General features: G+C 41.6%; 1 protein-coding gene across 1 annotated transcript in view; it reads left to right on the top strand.

Annotated features, from left to right (window-relative positions):
- Positions 1 to 17968, top strand: part of cpne2 (copine II) — a 48619-nt gene that overhangs the window by 27157 nt on the left and 3494 nt on the right. Inside the window, exons 11-15 of the mRNA XM_076732700.1 lie at positions 3675 to 3808; positions 4409 to 4463; positions 4868 to 4919; positions 8808 to 8941; positions 16113 to 16349. Of these exons, the coding sequence (XP_076588815.1) occupies positions 3675 to 3808; positions 4409 to 4463; positions 4868 to 4919; positions 8808 to 8941; positions 16113 to 16349 (612 nt within the window). The remainder of the gene's footprint in view (positions 1 to 3674; positions 3809 to 4408; positions 4464 to 4867; positions 4920 to 8807; positions 8942 to 16112; positions 16350 to 17968) is intronic.

Raw genomic sequence — 17968 nt, 5'->3', positions numbered from 1 at the left:
GGAAGCAGAATGGTGTCATCTCCCACTGTCATCATATTCGCAGCCATCAAACTAAAAATATCTGTCACCGGAGAGGGCACTGGAGGGAAAATGGCGTAATAGTGTTTTTGGATGATGTTGTGCCATCGACTTGTCAGTTTGAGCATACATATTTTCAGGTTGATAGTAAGACAAAATGAATGGATACCGGGGCCGAAAAATGAACATCACTCATACATACAACAAGACAAATGAAAAATACACTCCTTTCCTCTTTATCAGTGTGCACATTCATGCGTGTCTACTAGCTCATATGCAGGCATTTGAATGAGTCACACAAGCAAGTTACACTATGTTCTCTTTAATATAGATATGCCAAGTGATTTTCAGCATCTGTGTACATCTATGAGAAAATCCTAATGCATTTTCTCAGATATCGCTACTGTAACCACTGAGGTAAAGGCAAAACATCAGTGTCATCTTCAGTGTACCAAACAGTAAACACAGATTATAATCAGAAATGCATTCTGGCTATGTTTGATACAGAAACCTCTATGGTACACCTGAATAAGAGATACCAGGTAGCAGTTCAAGACTTGCAAAAATGTCACCTGGAACAGGAATGCCAGCGTCTGCTTTCTGAATCCAGACTTGGAAGTGCTGTTCAGAGCTGAGAGTCTGTTGGCTGGATGATTAAAGTAACTCTGAAAATGCATTTTGGGCCTCATTCAACATGACCTATCTCTGGGTAAAGAAAGCCATGGTTGGTGCAAGAACGTCAGAGGGAACATAGTCACAGACGTACTGAGCACCTTGATGGGAAGAAAGAAACTGTGGCACATTGTGGCACTTAAGAATAGTGGTGGGTGATATGGCCAAAATCTTCTAATAAGGTATATGTTATTTTTTTTTAAATCATAGTAACGATATGTATGGCTGTAAAGTAACTGCTATGTAAATTCAGTTAAGAAATGGTAAAATAACTGTACCATACCGTATTTCATCACATTTTCTTATTTTCTTCTTTTATTTGAAACAAACAAATACAACTGCCTCACACTTGAGTTAAAAGAGACTCAAAACAGTAAAATCAGATTTCTGTCCAAATAGATGCTTTAAGGGTCCAAATGAGAACAATAGAGATGCAATATCGCCACCAACTGTTGCTCTCAGGTGAGAATGTGTGTAAGCTGCGACGCTGCACAGATCACCAGACCGTGTGATGCAGCTGAATTGATACATCGCACTGCCTGCCCTGAATACGTGGCACAGACACTAGCCATTTTCTCATATGAACTCCTGACAGTGTCTGCAGAATGAGGTCTCGACATTGTTCAAGTTGTCCTTTCACACATGCAGCACATTTGCTTGTGTCAAACACATTCTCACTTACTGGAAATACTCCATTTGGTTTAGTGAGGGGTGTCGCCTGGGTAGAGCGCAAGAGCAGGACACATCTGTAATGACGACTGTTTTTGCATTGAAATCAAGACTACATATCTTTGGACATCCTGCAGCACAAGGTCGCATCATTAAACGCCTTGTTTTATTGACTTACAGTGCAAAACCCCAAAATATTAAATTTACTTCAATTCAAAGTCTCACATTTGAGAACCAGGAACTACCAAATGTTTGACATTTTTCTTGAGAAACTACATAAATGTTTTAGCGATTCCAGTTAGTGATTGTAGCCACTAATTTTCTTTTGATCAATTAATTCATTAGTTAATTGATCGACTAATCATTACTGCTCTCTTTGAGTTTTTGATTTCTCCTGTAACCTAGGTTACAGGTTTATAAACTCATGAAATACTCAGCATTACTTTAAGCTATTATGATGTTTGATTTCCAGGGACCAGCTGTGACTACAGGGAAATGATTTGTTCACTTGGCACCCTGAACCAAGACCGACATTCTACATATATAGGTCTTTTTTCACACATATGTCCTTTCAGGAATAACACACATGCTCACACAGATACAAAATACACAAGAGCACCCTAATTCTGTCACCCTGAATCTCTGTGTCCGTCACTCCTGCTGCTCCTGCTGCGCTTTAATGCTCCCTCCCGTATCTCTCTCTCCTCCCATCTCTGTGGTGCTCACACATCTACCACCTTTGCTCTCTCTTCCTGCTTCTCCATTTTGTCTGTCTTGGATCATTGTCCCTTTTGAACAAGAGCATTGCAGTTTTATAGAAGTCCAGGCAGAGAGACAAAGAAAGGAGACGGTTCAGACTATCTTTAAGATGATAGGATGGAGGTGGAGTTTCTGGGTCGGGTTCTTGTCAGCACACAAACCTCTGGTCACCGCCTGAGGACAAGCTTGTCACTCTTCATCTCATATTATGTTAGGCTGTGTGTCTCCATGTCTGTGTGTGTGTGTGTGTGTGTGTGTGTGTGTGTGTGTGTGTGTGTGTGTGTGTGTGTGTGTGTGTGCCATATGTGCCTCTGTACTTTGGGTACATGTGTTCAAAGCAGCTGTGTGTTCATATTTGTATATACTGTATGTCATTGCAGTGTCACCCTGTGGTCATCTGTGTTATAAATATGCCTCTGTGTGGTTTCAGGGCCATTCTTTCATTTTTAGACACAGCTGTGCTACAGTATTTCTTTTATCTGTCCTCACATGAAAACCTCCAAGTCCAAGCATGAAGAAAGGCAGATCAATTACTTGCTTGCTTGAACTTGAAGTTTTGAAATTATAATGTTTGTAATGTATTTGATGAATTTTAGGTCAGGTTAAATGTCACATTTACTAGAGAGACATTACGAGTCATTTAGTGTCACAATCACATCAGTTGGCTGTCAAACAAGGAACGTATCTGAGTGGTGCATTTCTCTCAAAATCAGACTGTTGATGTTCTCTTAGTCTAAGATAACGAGATGCTCCAGCTCATACGCTGTTTTCAAAACATACCACCAACTCCAGTTTCTCTTTTTTCCATCAGATATCCACTTTGCATTATATGATGGCACTGAATGGCAGGAGTAAATTTGAAGATATCATGTGTGAACCCTAAACAGATCATTTGTGTTTCAGTGAGTCAGCAGGGTGCTCTTGAAAAACTGAACATAGAAACAACTGTCTGAACTAAACATGCAGAAAACCCTGTCATGTGATACCACTGAAACACTGGACACTAAGAAAATTGAAGCTATGTAGTTTCATGTTATCCTAGTTCCTGCACCTTTAACAGAGAAACAAACTTAAACCGTGAGTGGTTCCAGTTAAAGTGATTGAGGCATCAATGAGAGCAGCAGGTGCCACATTGAGAGCTCAGATTAAATTCCTCAGCCCACATTTAGATGATATACAAGTGAGCTGAACTGAATAACTTATTAAAAGTCACAGCTTGTGTAGTTGCCAGATGAATCCTGGGTACACTGTTGCACAGAAGGAAAACAATGAAACTGGGCTCCTACGCTGGCTCCTCCAGTGACGTTTTCATTTCAAAAGAGAACTCCACCGTTCCTTTTTTTTTGTTTTAGTTTGTCCCTGCTACCTTTATTCACCTGTCAGTCTGTTATTTTAGGTGATTTTGCTTTGTTGCAGTCTGTGGAGATGAAAACAATGGAAACAGTTTACAACCCACAATAGTTACAGAATCTCGAGCCCACTAAAATCAATAGTGCCGGACGTTAACAACACTGCAGCTTTCTAAGAGGAACTCTAATCTCTCTGTTTCTCCACAGGTTGGTATAGACTTCACAGCATCTAATGGGAACCCCCGAGAGCCGTCCTCCCTCCACTACATTAACCCACTGGGCAGCAACGAGTATCTTGCTGCCATTTTAGCTGTGGGCCAAATCATACAGGACTATGATACGTGAGTATCTCATGCAGCCGTCTGGTTTGTTGCAGTGTTAAATGGTGACAGTTCAAATATTTCAGCACTGGAATCGAATGTTAACAGTGACAAAAAAAAATGGTTTCTCCTCTGTCATTTCCATCCACATCACTGTGGATTGCAGTAAGAATTAAAGTGATTTATCATTTCCCTAATATCCGTCTTAATCCCATCCTCTACCCAAGAACCACCGTACGGAGCTTTGATACACACAGCCAACTCTTCTGTTACAAGTACGATTTTTAGAGTAAAGGCCTAAATTTGTGTCACTGAAAACATACTGAAGACCGAAGAAAATACATGTATTTAAATGCCATTTTTTAAGGTAATTGAAGAACTGATACTGTCAGAGTTTTTGTGTATCCCATCCCTCAGGAAAACAAAGGTTCATCTCTCAGCGATAAGCTCGCTACTTGTTTCTCTGTAAATGTCCTTGAATGCGTTTCTTTGTGAAACAGGTAACAGGATTTCCTCTGCTGTCTAAATCCAGCTTGTTGAATTTGGTTGAAGAAAAAAAAAAAAAAAAGAAAGAAAAGGTTTAACTCACGTTCCAATCTGTTGTCATGGTTTCCTCCTCAGCGACAAAATGTTTCCTGCTCTGGGATTTGGAGCCCAACTCCCACCAGACTGGAAGGTGCAGTATGTGTGTGTGCGTTTGTTATTGTTGTTATTGTTGTGTGTGTGTGTGTGTGTGTGTGTGTGTGTGTGTGTCTTCTGTGAGATCCATGGATGTGTGAGTGACAGAGAGCAGGGTGTGGGAGGGGGGAAGTGTCACATGCAAACTTCCAGTTAAAGTGAGCCTATGTTATACATGCATTTTACACACATACACACACACAGAAAACTGTAAGCATTATACATGCATATTCACTTGATTACGCAACTGTCAACCCATCTGTGTTGCCATGGCACTGAGCTGATGAAAAGGACAAAGGAGAGAGAGCGGTGAACAGAGAGAGAGTGGGTGGGTGGGAGAAAATGTGGGAGAAATGGACAATATTTTACAATGTAGTGAAGGATGGTTTCTTGTCTCCTCAGGTGTCACACGAATTTGCCATCAACTTTAACCCCACCAACCCCTTCTGTTCAGGTGAGTTACTGTGCAGTCGTCACAGGCGCCATCTGTGACCCTGCCGCAGCTAGCCATGTTCCTGACGACCAGTTTCCCTGACGTTCAAACAGAAGTCTAAATTCAGACAAGTCAACTAGTCTAAAAGTAAGAAAACACTCAAAGTCAATATTGAGCACAACTCAATATAATGTTAAACAATCTCCAATAAAATATTCTGTAAATTATGAGAGCCATTTCAATCTATCAATAACCAAATTTTATTTTAAACTCTGCTGACATGTCAGCACTCATTAATAAAGCAATAATAGCATTAACAGACTAGTACTTCTGTTGCTGACTAGGGAGGGGAACAACATTTAGGCTGCAGCTTTTGAAAAGATTGATCACATTTTCACATCATCTTTTTATTGGATTGATCTTTGTTCCTTGAGCAATACTGCATTAGGTTATTACTACTAGACTGTAAAATACAATACATTGATTTTACAGTGGCTGAAACAGAATAAGTTAAATCAAAAGATCATTAGAATATAGTCCAATTATCTCTCGAAACATACAGCCATAAGGCTGCAGTGCCATTGTTTTTTTCAGACTACAGGGAAACATCACCTCAGTAGAAACTGGAGTATTCTTCAGTTTAACAAGAATGCAGGACACCCAGTAAAAAATAGACATGCCATCTCCAGATCATGTGATAGCAGCAGGTGCTGCACTCCTCTGTGAGTGTCTTGCTGAGTCTGAGTAAATAACACCTTCACACTTCACCTACACGTTCTACTTAGGGCGCTTGTGTAAATTGGCAGTATGATCACCAGTGCACACTATGACACCAAACAGTTGCTCCTGACAATTTGGACCAGTTAATGATGCAGATAATTGATTGTGTGCAGCTCTTAAGAGGTTAAATGCCAGTCAGTCACAACCGAAGAAGCGTTTTGGATGAGCTGGAATTTCCTCAAGAGTCTACAGCAAGTTAAATTTCCTTTGACTGAGCACGTCAAGATAGCATATTATCTGGATGACTGAGTGTCTTTATAAAAATCCATTGATATTGCCCCCCTTCTCTGAGCATTTAGCACAGTTTGGTTCTTGAAGATAAAGAATTTGAGGTTTCAAGCTGCATGGTTAAATAGTGTCAGGCTGATATCAGCGTACTGCATGCTAGCAGTGCACACCTTATAAAATAATTGCCAGTTGGTAAATTTAGCTCTGGTGGCTAGCTGTGGTCAGTGATGGTCAGTCAGTCATTGATGGGTCCACCATGTTGTTCCACACTGATATATCTCAGCAACTCTTGCATGTATTACCAGAAAATTTGAGAGGCAGACTTTTGCACACATTTGTGGTTCCAAGAGGATGAATCATCATGACAGTGGCGATTTCCTGAACCTTCCTCGAGCACCACCAGTAGGTTGGCATGTGGTTTTGAGGGAAATGTGACAGCTGTTGGATGAATTGCTTTGAAATTTGTTAGACACATTCATGCCCCACTCAGATGAATTATGTAGTAATCAATTTAACGATTAGGCTAGCATGGCCGTAGACTCTTGGTCTTCTTTAAACATGAGTGCTAATCAAAAGGTTATTCAGCATAAATACATGCTGTAACTAGCATTTCCTCACCACTACATCGAAGCATTTTTTTTAATTTGATCTATGCACACACCATTAGCATTTTAAATGTTTAGTATGCAAATGTGTTTATTGACTAATGCAAATGACTTGAGTACCACCTGCTGTGAGCACAACTGTGAGACTCAGAATGCAATTGACCTTTGCATTTCTCTACTTGCAGTCGAGTGTAGTGCTTGCAGTGTGACTGAGGCTCTAAGAGGAGTGATACTCAGTATCTTAAAAGTTTGGAGGGTATTCTAGTCAAACACAAGAACAAATGATTGAGGAATGGATTAAACTTTGTCTTTATCTGCTCTGATGTAAGCTGCAAATGTCAGCATGTCTGGCTCTCTAGAGTACTACCTAAGTTACAGTAGTAACCAAGCATTACGTCCAAAGGCAACGGGCATGTTACTAGCTTTTTACATTATTTTGTGAGGTTACAGGACCTGTTCCTGAGTGACACATCCACAGTACATCCATCTGTGAGCCAACTATATCAGAATTTAGCTTAATGATTGCAGCTCAGTCCTCTTTATTTGGTTTGGGGAGGCTCACACTCCCAAACATGTGTTAGACACCACTGCCTTTGCCAGACTCATGGCTTTTTCCTCCAATCCTAATTTCTTGAAAAAGTGAAGCACACTGTTTGAAAATATTATTATTATACTCTTATATTTTAAAACAATAAAGCATATCCTAAATATAAGCACTGTATTGCATATCCAAATATGTTTTTCTGTTGTAAACATCCAAAAGAATTCAAGGGTTATGTTGAACCAATATCATTTTAATTGGCCTAGAATGTATTATTTTCACATTTTATTTTTAATACCATGAGGCAACCTAGCTCTACACTGAAGTACACAAACAAACTGCTTCCTTGTATATAATACATGGATCAACACCTGGTGAGGATGCTGAAGTTATGCTTCGAACATGTAGCTTTAGCCTCAGTCTTTTAGCATAATATCATACACAGTCATCAAGTAACACCGTTTGAGACCCTTTTACAGGGTTCTCATTCTAAAATGTGTAACATGGAAATGTTAGCTGGAGTCTCAGCTGGCTCACAGAGTTTAAGCATTAATATTAGTTTTCATTAGCTAGCTACACTTATAAAATCTACTTGTGAGTCATCATTTTAGCCCAGAAAATCCACTATCGTCAGCTAGAGATGACAGGCCTGCTTTTGTTAACTCTTGTGAGGAATCAAAAACCTTGTGTTTCAGAAATTATTGTGAATTTCGATGTTAAATCTGCCACCGTTATAACTATAAACTCATTAAGTGCAGCGAGAATGAGATGCTTGACAGGCGTAGCTACAGTAATCAAGAAGGGCGGGGCTTAGCGAACGTTCAGTGGTGTAACACATATTTTAGCCTGCCAGAAGCAGGCGATTATGCTCAGTGAGAACATTTATGCTTAGCCCTCTGCTGATGAAGGTCTGAGTAAAAACATTAAGTTCTGTGTGCTCTTCAAAATAGATCTACAGCTTAGATCTGCCTCCACAAACAGCCTTTCTTTTAAGTTCAGAAGATGAACTGCTTCTCTACAAACTACTTAAGAAAGGTTTGCGGCTCATCTTTTCTTGGAAAGGCCAATACAGCCTCCAGTGCACTCTAAAATGAAAAAAAAAAAAAAGTTTCAGGTCAAATAACAAAACCTGATTTGCAGGACTGCAGCCACAAAGTGCTGCTATGACTGCTGTATAAAACCTTTTTCTACGAAGTGCAGTATGCAGTCATCCCAACAGCGGGTTAACCTTATATCTGAGAACCAAATGCTTGTTCGCTCTGGTTTGTTGGTACACGGTCTTTTAAGATATCGACCATTTATCTGTCACAAATCTGAACGTCTATATTTTTAGCAAACTGAGATGTGACTGAACACAACTGTTATATCAAGAAATAAACATGAAAAATAAACACCTGTGTTTAAGTTGCAGCGTTGACTTTCCAGTTCGCTCAAAGGAACAGAGAGACACGCAGGCCGCAGAGACAGGAGGCTGCTGTTCAGCAAACAAACCGTCTGGGCACACATTCAGTCGTCTGGTTGTTTAAGCTGATGGGAGTCTGAAATAGCTGAGAAACAGAAATATGTTTCGTGAGCTTCTGACCCCTCTGAAAGTGTCTGATTTGAGCTGAAATGTGTAAATGGCATGTTTTTCATATGTGAACCATCGCCCGCCCCCATCACAAACTCTTTCCCTCCCCCTCTCTCTCCTGCCCTCACCATTTCTCACCCATCTTTAAATTTAAGCTGTGTCTCTCTGTCTCCCTCTGTGTGCAGGTGTGGAGGGTATCGCCCAGGCCTACTCTGCCTGTCTCCCTCACATTCGCTTCTACGGCCCGACAAACTTTGCTCCGATCATAAACCATGTAGCGCGTTTTGCTGCCCAGGCACTTCAACAAGAGAAAGCAGCGGTAGGTGACAACAGCTTACCTGTTTATCTGCCTTTCGGCGTTTTAATTGTTCTTCAGTTGAATGTATCGCAGACAGGAAAGGTGACTCCAGTTTAAACTCAGCTCTTCTTCCTTTTCCTGGCATTTCTTATTTGTCAGCTCTCAGGAGTCTGAGGTAGAATAAGTTTCTCGTGTAGGTATATATCGCCAGACACAGCTGCTGACCTGAACCATAACCACGACAAATCCACACTCTTAAACACAGCCAGCCATTTTTCACAATCTGTCAGAGCAGCCTTTTATGTTGACACATCCACCCATAATGCTCCACATGCCCACATGTTCCAGACATATGCTACAAACGTATGTATGCTCTGTGATGTTTCCCATAGGTGTCAGAAGGGGATAATTGTTGTTGATGAGAAGAATTGGAGGAAGGTCCACAGTCCGCTGGTTTCGTTGTGACATTTATTTTTAGCTGTACATTTCATGCCAGTCCTGCCAACATGTGCACACGTCATGACTGAAACACAGAGAGCCTCTGGGGAACATGTTTGTTACGTTCAAGTGGGAAATTTGGCATGATGGTGGCAACAGAGCAAAGGTCAAGGGAGGTTTATAGTCATGGGAATTCCATTTTATTTGGCTGTATATTTGACGTGGGTTTGAATATATATTTGAAGTGTTTCTCTCTATGGTGTACTCTGCTGCTGTTTGAGATTATTTATTTTATATTTGTATTTTTTGTCTATTTGATATCAATATATTTTATATTTGTTTTCTGTCTGTGACTCTCCTGTGGCCTGTGTGTTTAACTCCCACCTGCACACCACATAAAGTTGAAGCTAAAGTTGGTTTGGATTAGACGGTGTAAAGTACATTTAGGCTGAAGTTACCTGTAAAGGGCGTATTTCAGGACCAGTCAGGACCAGGCTCTCTTTCTGGTACCAGTCCTGTGCCATCTTCCACCAGCTGCTTCTCTTGGTGAAACTGCCTCTTTTGTTGCTTGAGTTGGAGAAGGCACCGTCCCTGTCATGTGTTTCAGCTGTTTCAGTTTGAATTTCAATGAAACAATAGTATGATTCTTCTCACATTTCACTGCAGTATCTCAAACTCTAAGTTCTAATGTACTTCTTGCTCTCTTTGCTCAAAGGCTGCTGCTCTTATGCTTGGTGAACAATGATTTAACAGCTCACACCCTTTATAATGCCGCACTACCCTCTTTCATTTCATCTCTTCACATGATTCTGTGCCTTTTCGCAGTGCTATCAAACACTTCTTTAAGTTCACTTGATCCCTTCCCTGATATCATCTTTCATCATCTGATTCCTCCCTCACTTTAGTCTCTGCCTTCCCTTTAACCTGCCTGGTGCCAAATCAGTATTAGAATATTCCCACTAGTGCGTTTCAGTTAGTATTATTATTACTTCTTGTTCCTGTTGTTGTATAAAGGTGTGCACACAAACATACCACTGAGTGATATCATTCACTCATTAGTAGTAGATGAGCCTTCAGAAGTGAGTTAGTGTCAGTGCAGTTTGCACTCGTAATCTATCTACTCTGTTTAGCAGCTTGATGGCTGACGAGACAAACAAGCGTGTGCATCTTTTGGCTCGAAGTCCTGGCATGTTGACCACGGTGTCAAGGAGGAGGGTGACAGACTGGAGTGACAACTTCTGTCCTCTCTTCTTGCATCTCACACCTCTTTTCAGATGACACACTGACCAGGCATTTCACACATTTTTGGGCTCAACTGCATGATAGGGAGGCATCCTACATCTCATTTTCTGCTTTTCTGTGTCACTTTAGCTTTAGTTTTCCTCCTTTGATATAGACAGCTGTGGTCCCCAGAGAATGGCTCCTAATGGCTTTTGTGATCCTCTGACTTTTCCTCCTGCTAGCACCACCATGAGGTTGACATTTGTGGTTATTAGTGAAATGTCTCAACAGCTTCTGGATGAATTGCCATAAAGTTTGGTTTCCATATTAATGTCCCCCTCAGGATGAATTGTAATCACTTTGGTGATCCTCTGACTTCTCCTCTAGTGCTATCATTTCAGCATACTGTACTTCCAGCAGGTGAAGCACTGGATTATGCATCTGAGCCAGTAACACATAAAATCCAAATTAAGAACAAGCCTAAGGCTCAGTCTCACACTCAAGACTGATTTCTATTTTGGTAGCATTTCTTGGTAGGAAGTCATGCTATATTCCTCGAGCTGCAGTACATAACATAGAAACTGCTAATAGGAATTAACAGTAAAAGTGTCAATAAACAGAAAAACTGTTATGGTTTCTTTGCTGCACATGCTGCTGATGAGAAAATAATCAGGAAACAGGGAGTCCAGTTTGAAAGCTTATCAAATGCCTATTATTTTCCTTTGAAACTGGATTTTATGCAGAAAAGTGAAAGCAAGAATTTGCTCCTCTGACTCAATGAATGAGTTAATACGATGCCACATGTCTTTTACCTAGTATCACGATATATTTAGTCTCTTACCTGCTGCCATTTTCCTTCATCTGTTCACATGCTCAGTCAGTACTTTTCCACTCTCACTGCCCCGCCAGTCACACCCACCTGCCCACTCACCTGATTACACACCTGAGATTCATTCCCAATCAGTCTAGTATTTAAGCTGCTCTCCCACACTCACTCATTGCTAGACTGTTCTTTGTCATGCTATACAAAACTCTCCCACAATTACTATTGGACTGATCTCTTAGATTATCAAACCTGCCTGCCTTTGACTTAGTCTGTTCTCCTGTTCCCCACTAAATATCTCTGCCTTTTGTCTCTGACCACGAGTCTTGCCTTGCACTTCCTGGATCTTTGTTTGCCTGTGATTGTTTGGTGTTGGTTCACCAAACTTTTCAAGAGTATCTTGTATTCCATTGAGAAACTATAGTTCTGAGCTGATCATTGAACTTCATTGTCGCTGAGCTGTCTCTGCTGAGCCTGTAATTAAAGTTGCTACTGCAATTGGGTCCTAAATCCCCCCGTTACACCTAGAATATGCACTTACATATCTGACCAGGCAATGTGACATTGGACTGCGCTGTGACAGACATTACCCCAGGATCATATTAAGCCTGATAACCTTAGTTTTTTCACCCGATCCCTCTGCACAGCACCCTCACTGTGCCAACGCAGTGGTCTCCAGTGTTTGCTCTCGGGTTGACAGCTTTGGGGTGGCGATGGATGTGTCTGGTGGGGCTAACTCAGTTTGACACTCATTCTACCACCACATCAAAGTCTATTTTTAAAATTAAATATTTATAAATTACATGAACCATGTGAACCATTCTTCACATCGGCATAAATTACATACCGCACACTCCACTTATTTAAAAAGAAAATAGGTTGTTTTTAAGCTGGTTCACCTGTTACTCCCATTATTTCCTTCTTCCAAAACAGTGATGAAAAACACTAGGAGGAAATGCCAGGAGTTGAGTTTTCATTAAAGCAAAAATATGGCTGTTGTTTTCACTGCATTCCAAATTAATCAGAGCACAAAAGGCCGTGGACATTGATTTCCGAATGAACGGATATTTGGTGTTATTTTTGGCATTTAACAAAAAGGATTTTCCTCTTCAGCTACCTGTTAAAACTCACCTGATTTGCCTGCTTGGTTGGAAACGTGTTTCTATGACAGGGCTTTCTTCCCAAGTTCTCGATACGAGTGTAAACTTGTGTTACAATTCAGGGAATTTATGCACACACAGGAGTCGTTGGGCTGCTGTGAGACTATTCAAATCACAAATAAATGTATAACCACTGCTGCTGCTCTACCACAGCTAAATCTGATGCTTGGGGACCCAAATAAGAGAACTATTAGTGCCTTTGAGGCACAGACCTGTTCACTGTGCAGCAGCAGTGGTTAGCACTGTCAAAGACCGTAGGCTGCACCTGCAGTAAGGCCTACTGAATCATATCAAGCCAGTATATCTACTTTAATTTCTGTTTCAAATTCAGAGCCAGCAAATGCAAAATACACAGAAGAAGTCATTCCATAACAAAAAGAGATTATAGTTTAATAAATAGCAGGCTGTGCAGCTGGAGGAAGCTTGTCGCCGTCCATCGGCTCAGCCTGTTTCACTTTATGCTCTCTGATGTTTTGAGTTCATGCTTCGGACTGCGTGACCACACTGCAGCTTAAACAAGACGAGTGTGGGCACAAACTGCGGTTTCACACATGTTGTTGTTGTCTGTACTGCAGCAAGACGTCAAACAGCAAAACAGGAACCATTACCTGTGAGGCTCAGCGTGATGTTCCCACTGGGATCATTCACACAAGAAAATGTCCAGAGGTGTGACACTCACAGGAGCTTTGGATCTACAAACTTTCAACAAACGGTACATGTCCCCTCTTGTACATATCCAGTGGCACATCTCCTGCCGAAATCTGGAGAGGGTGCAGTAGCTGGGTATCATTATGCTCCCACAGTGCTTTTTGTCCCTAATTGCACCCTGTCACCCTGTGGAGAACAAATACACGAGTGAAATATACAAAGGATTGTACTCGTCTGTGTGTTGTGTGCCAGAATGCTTTTGTTTCTGTAAGGAAATGATTGGGGACCCTATTCTTGTTTTATATTACAGTGAGTTCCAACAGGGGGAACATATGAAGACAGGAAGGAGTAACAGACAATGAGATGTGACAGCTGCAGCAGTCAAGTGTCTGTGGACCACATACTGGGGTAGTGGTTAGACTGGTGTGTGTGTGTTGGGGTAAGTGGGTGGGTAGGTTGTAGGCTGCACAAATCGGCTGCTGCTCTGTACTCCGTGTTCTTGTTCCTCAGATAATGAGAGAACCTGCGACTGCAGACTGTGTGACTGTGTACCAAGACACTCGTGCTCCTGACACACGCGCGCACACACAGGCTGCAGGCCAGTGCAGTTTGTGCGTGCCCCAGTGTGTGAGCGACCCTGTCTGTCTGTGCGATAATGATTCTCTAATGAGTGCTGCTGTTAGCACATTAAAGGGACAGGCTTCAGAGCCCTCCCTGCGTGTGTGTGTGTGTGTGTGTCTGTGTGTGCGTGACATGGAAGTGCGATTTTGTTCCGGGTAAAGTCAGTGTGTGTCTTCACGTTGTCTGTTCTTATCATAGGATAACAATTCACATGTTAGTGTGCAGAACTGATGCGCTTTCTTTGTGTGTGTGTGTGTGTGTGTGTGTGTGTGTGTGTGTGTGTGTGTGTGTTTCTGTATATGATCTGCCTCATATCAGATCATGACCAAGCCGTTCAGTGTCAGGCTTTATCACCAGTAGAGCCTTCTCCGCCAAGTCTAACTGTGGAACCTTTTGCTATAAATAATCTGTTTTGCGTGTCACCTACTAATTTGAAGTATTGTGTTAGTTCAGAGCACTGAAGATTACGCTTGTATTGGCTGATCAACATCTGCTCTTTGCATTTTGCTTTCCAATAATTGGCTCATTCACAGCTGTGTGGCTAGTAGTGCCCAATCATATCCACCACCCCAGCCCGCTCCTGATGAGGCATTTCCTCCTGTTGATTTAACTAAGATTCACTGTGTGTTTCTTAAGGGGGGGGGGGTAGCTCTCTCAGCTGAAGCCTCGTTGCTCCCTCAAACAGCAGGGTGTTTTCCGCCATAACTATGTAACCACTTGATATAAATGATCAATTCCTTAGTGTTAGTGAACTGTGAAACTGTGAAAGAGCCAATTTTAAGTTGTTGATTGTCAGCTCAGACCAGTCAGACCAGAAATAAGAAATAATGAAATGATAGTTGTCGGATGTTCATTACAGGCAGCAGAATTTGTTCTCTAACAACGTTAAATAATGAAATTGATGTGATGTGTCGTTGTGTGTGGGGTTCACCATGAGAAGAGGGGGCAAGCATCTCGCAGTGGTCACTGATTAAGATTTCAATGGCAAAATAAGTTTTTAAATGTATCAGTGATGCAGCCTCTGAGAGAACAGAAAACACTTCTTGGTGTAACACGGCTCTCTCTCTCTCTCTCTCTCTCTCTCTCTCTCTCTCTCTCTCTCTCGCTCTCTCTCTCTCTCGCTCTCTGTGTAGCCCTCTTATGCACCAGGTGCCAAATATCATGGCAGTATTGTAAATGTCCTGCCGTGTCTGAATGCCGTAGTTAGGAACATTAACATAAAACACACTTGTGTCTTTTAAAACAGCCAGTAATGTTATGCATTTCATGTCTGAAAAGGGCTTAACATTGACAGTTCTGGACAACTCGTGTCATGAAACTGGTTATCAAGTGGCTCATTTTCTTCATTCATTCATATAGGATAGACAGATAGTAGCTCCCTAAAATAGCATTCTCTGTCATGCTAGCGTCGAGTGTATTTGATTGACAGTACACGATGTCCTGAAAGTGCTTTATTTCTCATTTGCATGTTTGTTTTTTGTAAACAAAGATGAGAAGAGATAGGATGAGAGCCATCTGTCTGCACAATGCATCTCTAGACCACCAAAAATGTTTTTTCACTCTATACAGACACAACTTTTCCTATTCATCAGACAGTTCATCAGACAGTGCCCTTTACGCATCCATTATTGTTCTTCCTCTCATTTATTCAGGTTTGTCCTTTACCCATTTATGGGTAAATTTACAAAAAATAGCAGCAAGGAAAAAACGTCAGCATGTATCGATTATGTGATATTTCAGTTGAATGCCAAAGACTGATTCTTTGTCTCCTGACTCACTGCAAATTAACTGTTTGCTCTTCCTTTCCTTTTTCAGCTCTTTCTCTTTCATCACTGGGTTCAGTTTTTTTCCAGGGACAGATGGTCTGCTGTGTCATATGAATGGAGCCCAACTTGCTGTTATGCAGGAAAGCTTTCATTCTGCTTTCTATTTTTCTCTCCCTCGTGAAGTGTCATCCAGCTCCTGTCTCCTCTTCCCCGTCACTCTCTGAAATATCCCTTTATTGTTTTTTTTTCTTCACTTCTCCCTTGTTTCTGTTTTTGTTTCTCCGTCTCCACTTCCACAACACTATGTCACTCTGCTTACCGTCACTGACAATATAATTATGGTTGTAACAGGTTCTCCCTGTCTCTTTGTCTCTTGATGTGGATTTCTCTTCAAGTAACTTTAGAAGCTTTGAGACTTCGCAGTGACATCACATGAAAATGGGATTTCTCACTTGCCTTTGTGTCTTCTCTCCCTCCTTTCCCTCATTTATCTGCCCATCTCTTCTCATCTGCAGCAGTACTTCACTCTCCTCATAATAACAGACGGTGTCATCAGCGATATGGACGAGACGCGTCATGCCATTGTGCAGGCGTCTAAACTACCCATGTCCATCATCATCATAGGTGTGGGCAACGCAGACTTTGCTGCCATGGAGTTCTTAGATGGAGACGCCAGCGTTTTGAGGTCCAACACAGGAGAGGAGGCTGTTCGGGACATCGTGCAGTTCGTCCCTTTCAGGGATTTCCGTAATGTGAGTACTGGTCTCAGCCTGTTCATAAATGACACCAGGGGATGACAAGGAACCTGCATGCTCTCAAAAAAAAAAAAAAGAGAAAAAGTTTATCAGTGAGGCCCAGTCCCAGAGCTGGAAGATGTGCATTTCATTTTCTTCAGTAAACATCAATGCCACAATTCAGAGTACTTCAGTAAAAGTATAAAATTTATGTGACAATGTTTAGACAAAGAAAAACTCTTCAGTTCTAAAACCCCACTGTGCATTATTGAGCCAGCACCAAACAGCAGACAGACATAGTTTGCAACGAGCTGGTCAACATATGGGAGCATTTAGAAGCTGAAGAGACACAGTATCCTCTAAAGTTGGTGCTAAAAGACGGAAGATACTGGACTGGCATCATCGGGTGGCCATAATAATGCTAATGTTGCTCCATATCTGCAGGATGTGTAAATAGGCATCCACTTGCTAACGACGTCACCATATCAACTTAAAGAGTTTAAAATATGCCAATGATGCATTCACAACCTCACAACCCCAAGTGACCAAAAAGACAGTTACTGCAGGTTCATGTTCAAAGAATTTAACAGCTCTTTCATGCTCGTTGGACAGCTTCACACATAACATCTTTTTGTACCTAAAAACTAGTCAGCTAAAAAACAGATCAGATCAGATCAAAACGTTTTCATTAGTGAAATACTTGAGGTAAGTTGACTTTGTTCATTTACAGCTGTGGAGTGTAAATAAAATAGACACAGAAGAGAGTTTGTGGTGAATCATTGACAAAGTTTAACGACCGAACGGGTCTCAGTGAAGTTTGCTGTCTTTCACCCGTCATTTGCTGAGATGCCACTTTAGCCAATGTTTCAACTTGCTGATGTGATTTTCAGTGTTATTTTGACTCCATCTTAGTCCTGCAGTGGAGGCTTTACCTAATGACATGATGTCATGCTGTCTGAGTGTGAATGTGTTACCAGATGGCAGCCTGTTGCTACTCAGATTGTAGCTGCTCACACACAACACACACACACAGTCTGCGAGATGAGGAGAGCTGCCTTGGTTATCTCAGGCTCAACAGAGACGCTGTGAGTGAGTGTGTGTGTGTGTGTGTGTGTGTGTGTGTGTGTGTGTGTGAGAGTGATGTGTTGACGAGCGTGCGTACCATACATGGTAAAAGAGTTAAAGTGAGTGTCATATGTGTTGAAGGTGAACACATGCACTGATTTGTGTGTGCACATTTGTAGGCTGTGCACAGGAAGCAGTTTTGGTCATTATGTAAATTTTGTGTGTGCGCGCGCGTGTGTGCATGTGTGTGTGGGCTGGTGGGCTGGTGGTGGGCGAACTGACTTCCTCTGTAGTGGGAGGAACAGACAGTGTTTGCTGGCTTCATTCCAGATTGTTGGTGGGAGGTTGAGAGACGGCAACAGACATAATAGAGCGGAAGAGGGAGAAATGAAGCTGAGACAGAGGCAAAGTAATAATGAGAGTGGCCTGAAATGATGAGCTGTGTTGGCAGGCGAACCTCCACTATAAATCATTATCTTCATGAAGCTGGTCTAGTTGGTGCTGATTAGATACTCTGAAAGTTATTGTTGTTGTAGAATTTATTAACTTTTTACAAAAATGTTGCAGAGTGA

This window comes from Chaetodon auriga, chromosome 6, assembly GCF_051107435.1.
Source record: "Chaetodon auriga isolate fChaAug3 chromosome 6, fChaAug3.hap1, whole genome shotgun sequence".
Classification (NCBI taxonomy): domain Eukaryota; kingdom Metazoa; phylum Chordata; class Actinopteri; order Chaetodontiformes; family Chaetodontidae; genus Chaetodon; species Chaetodon auriga.
The sequence above is the reverse complement of the archived record's forward strand: the minus strand, read 5'-3'. Positions and strand labels throughout refer to the sequence as shown.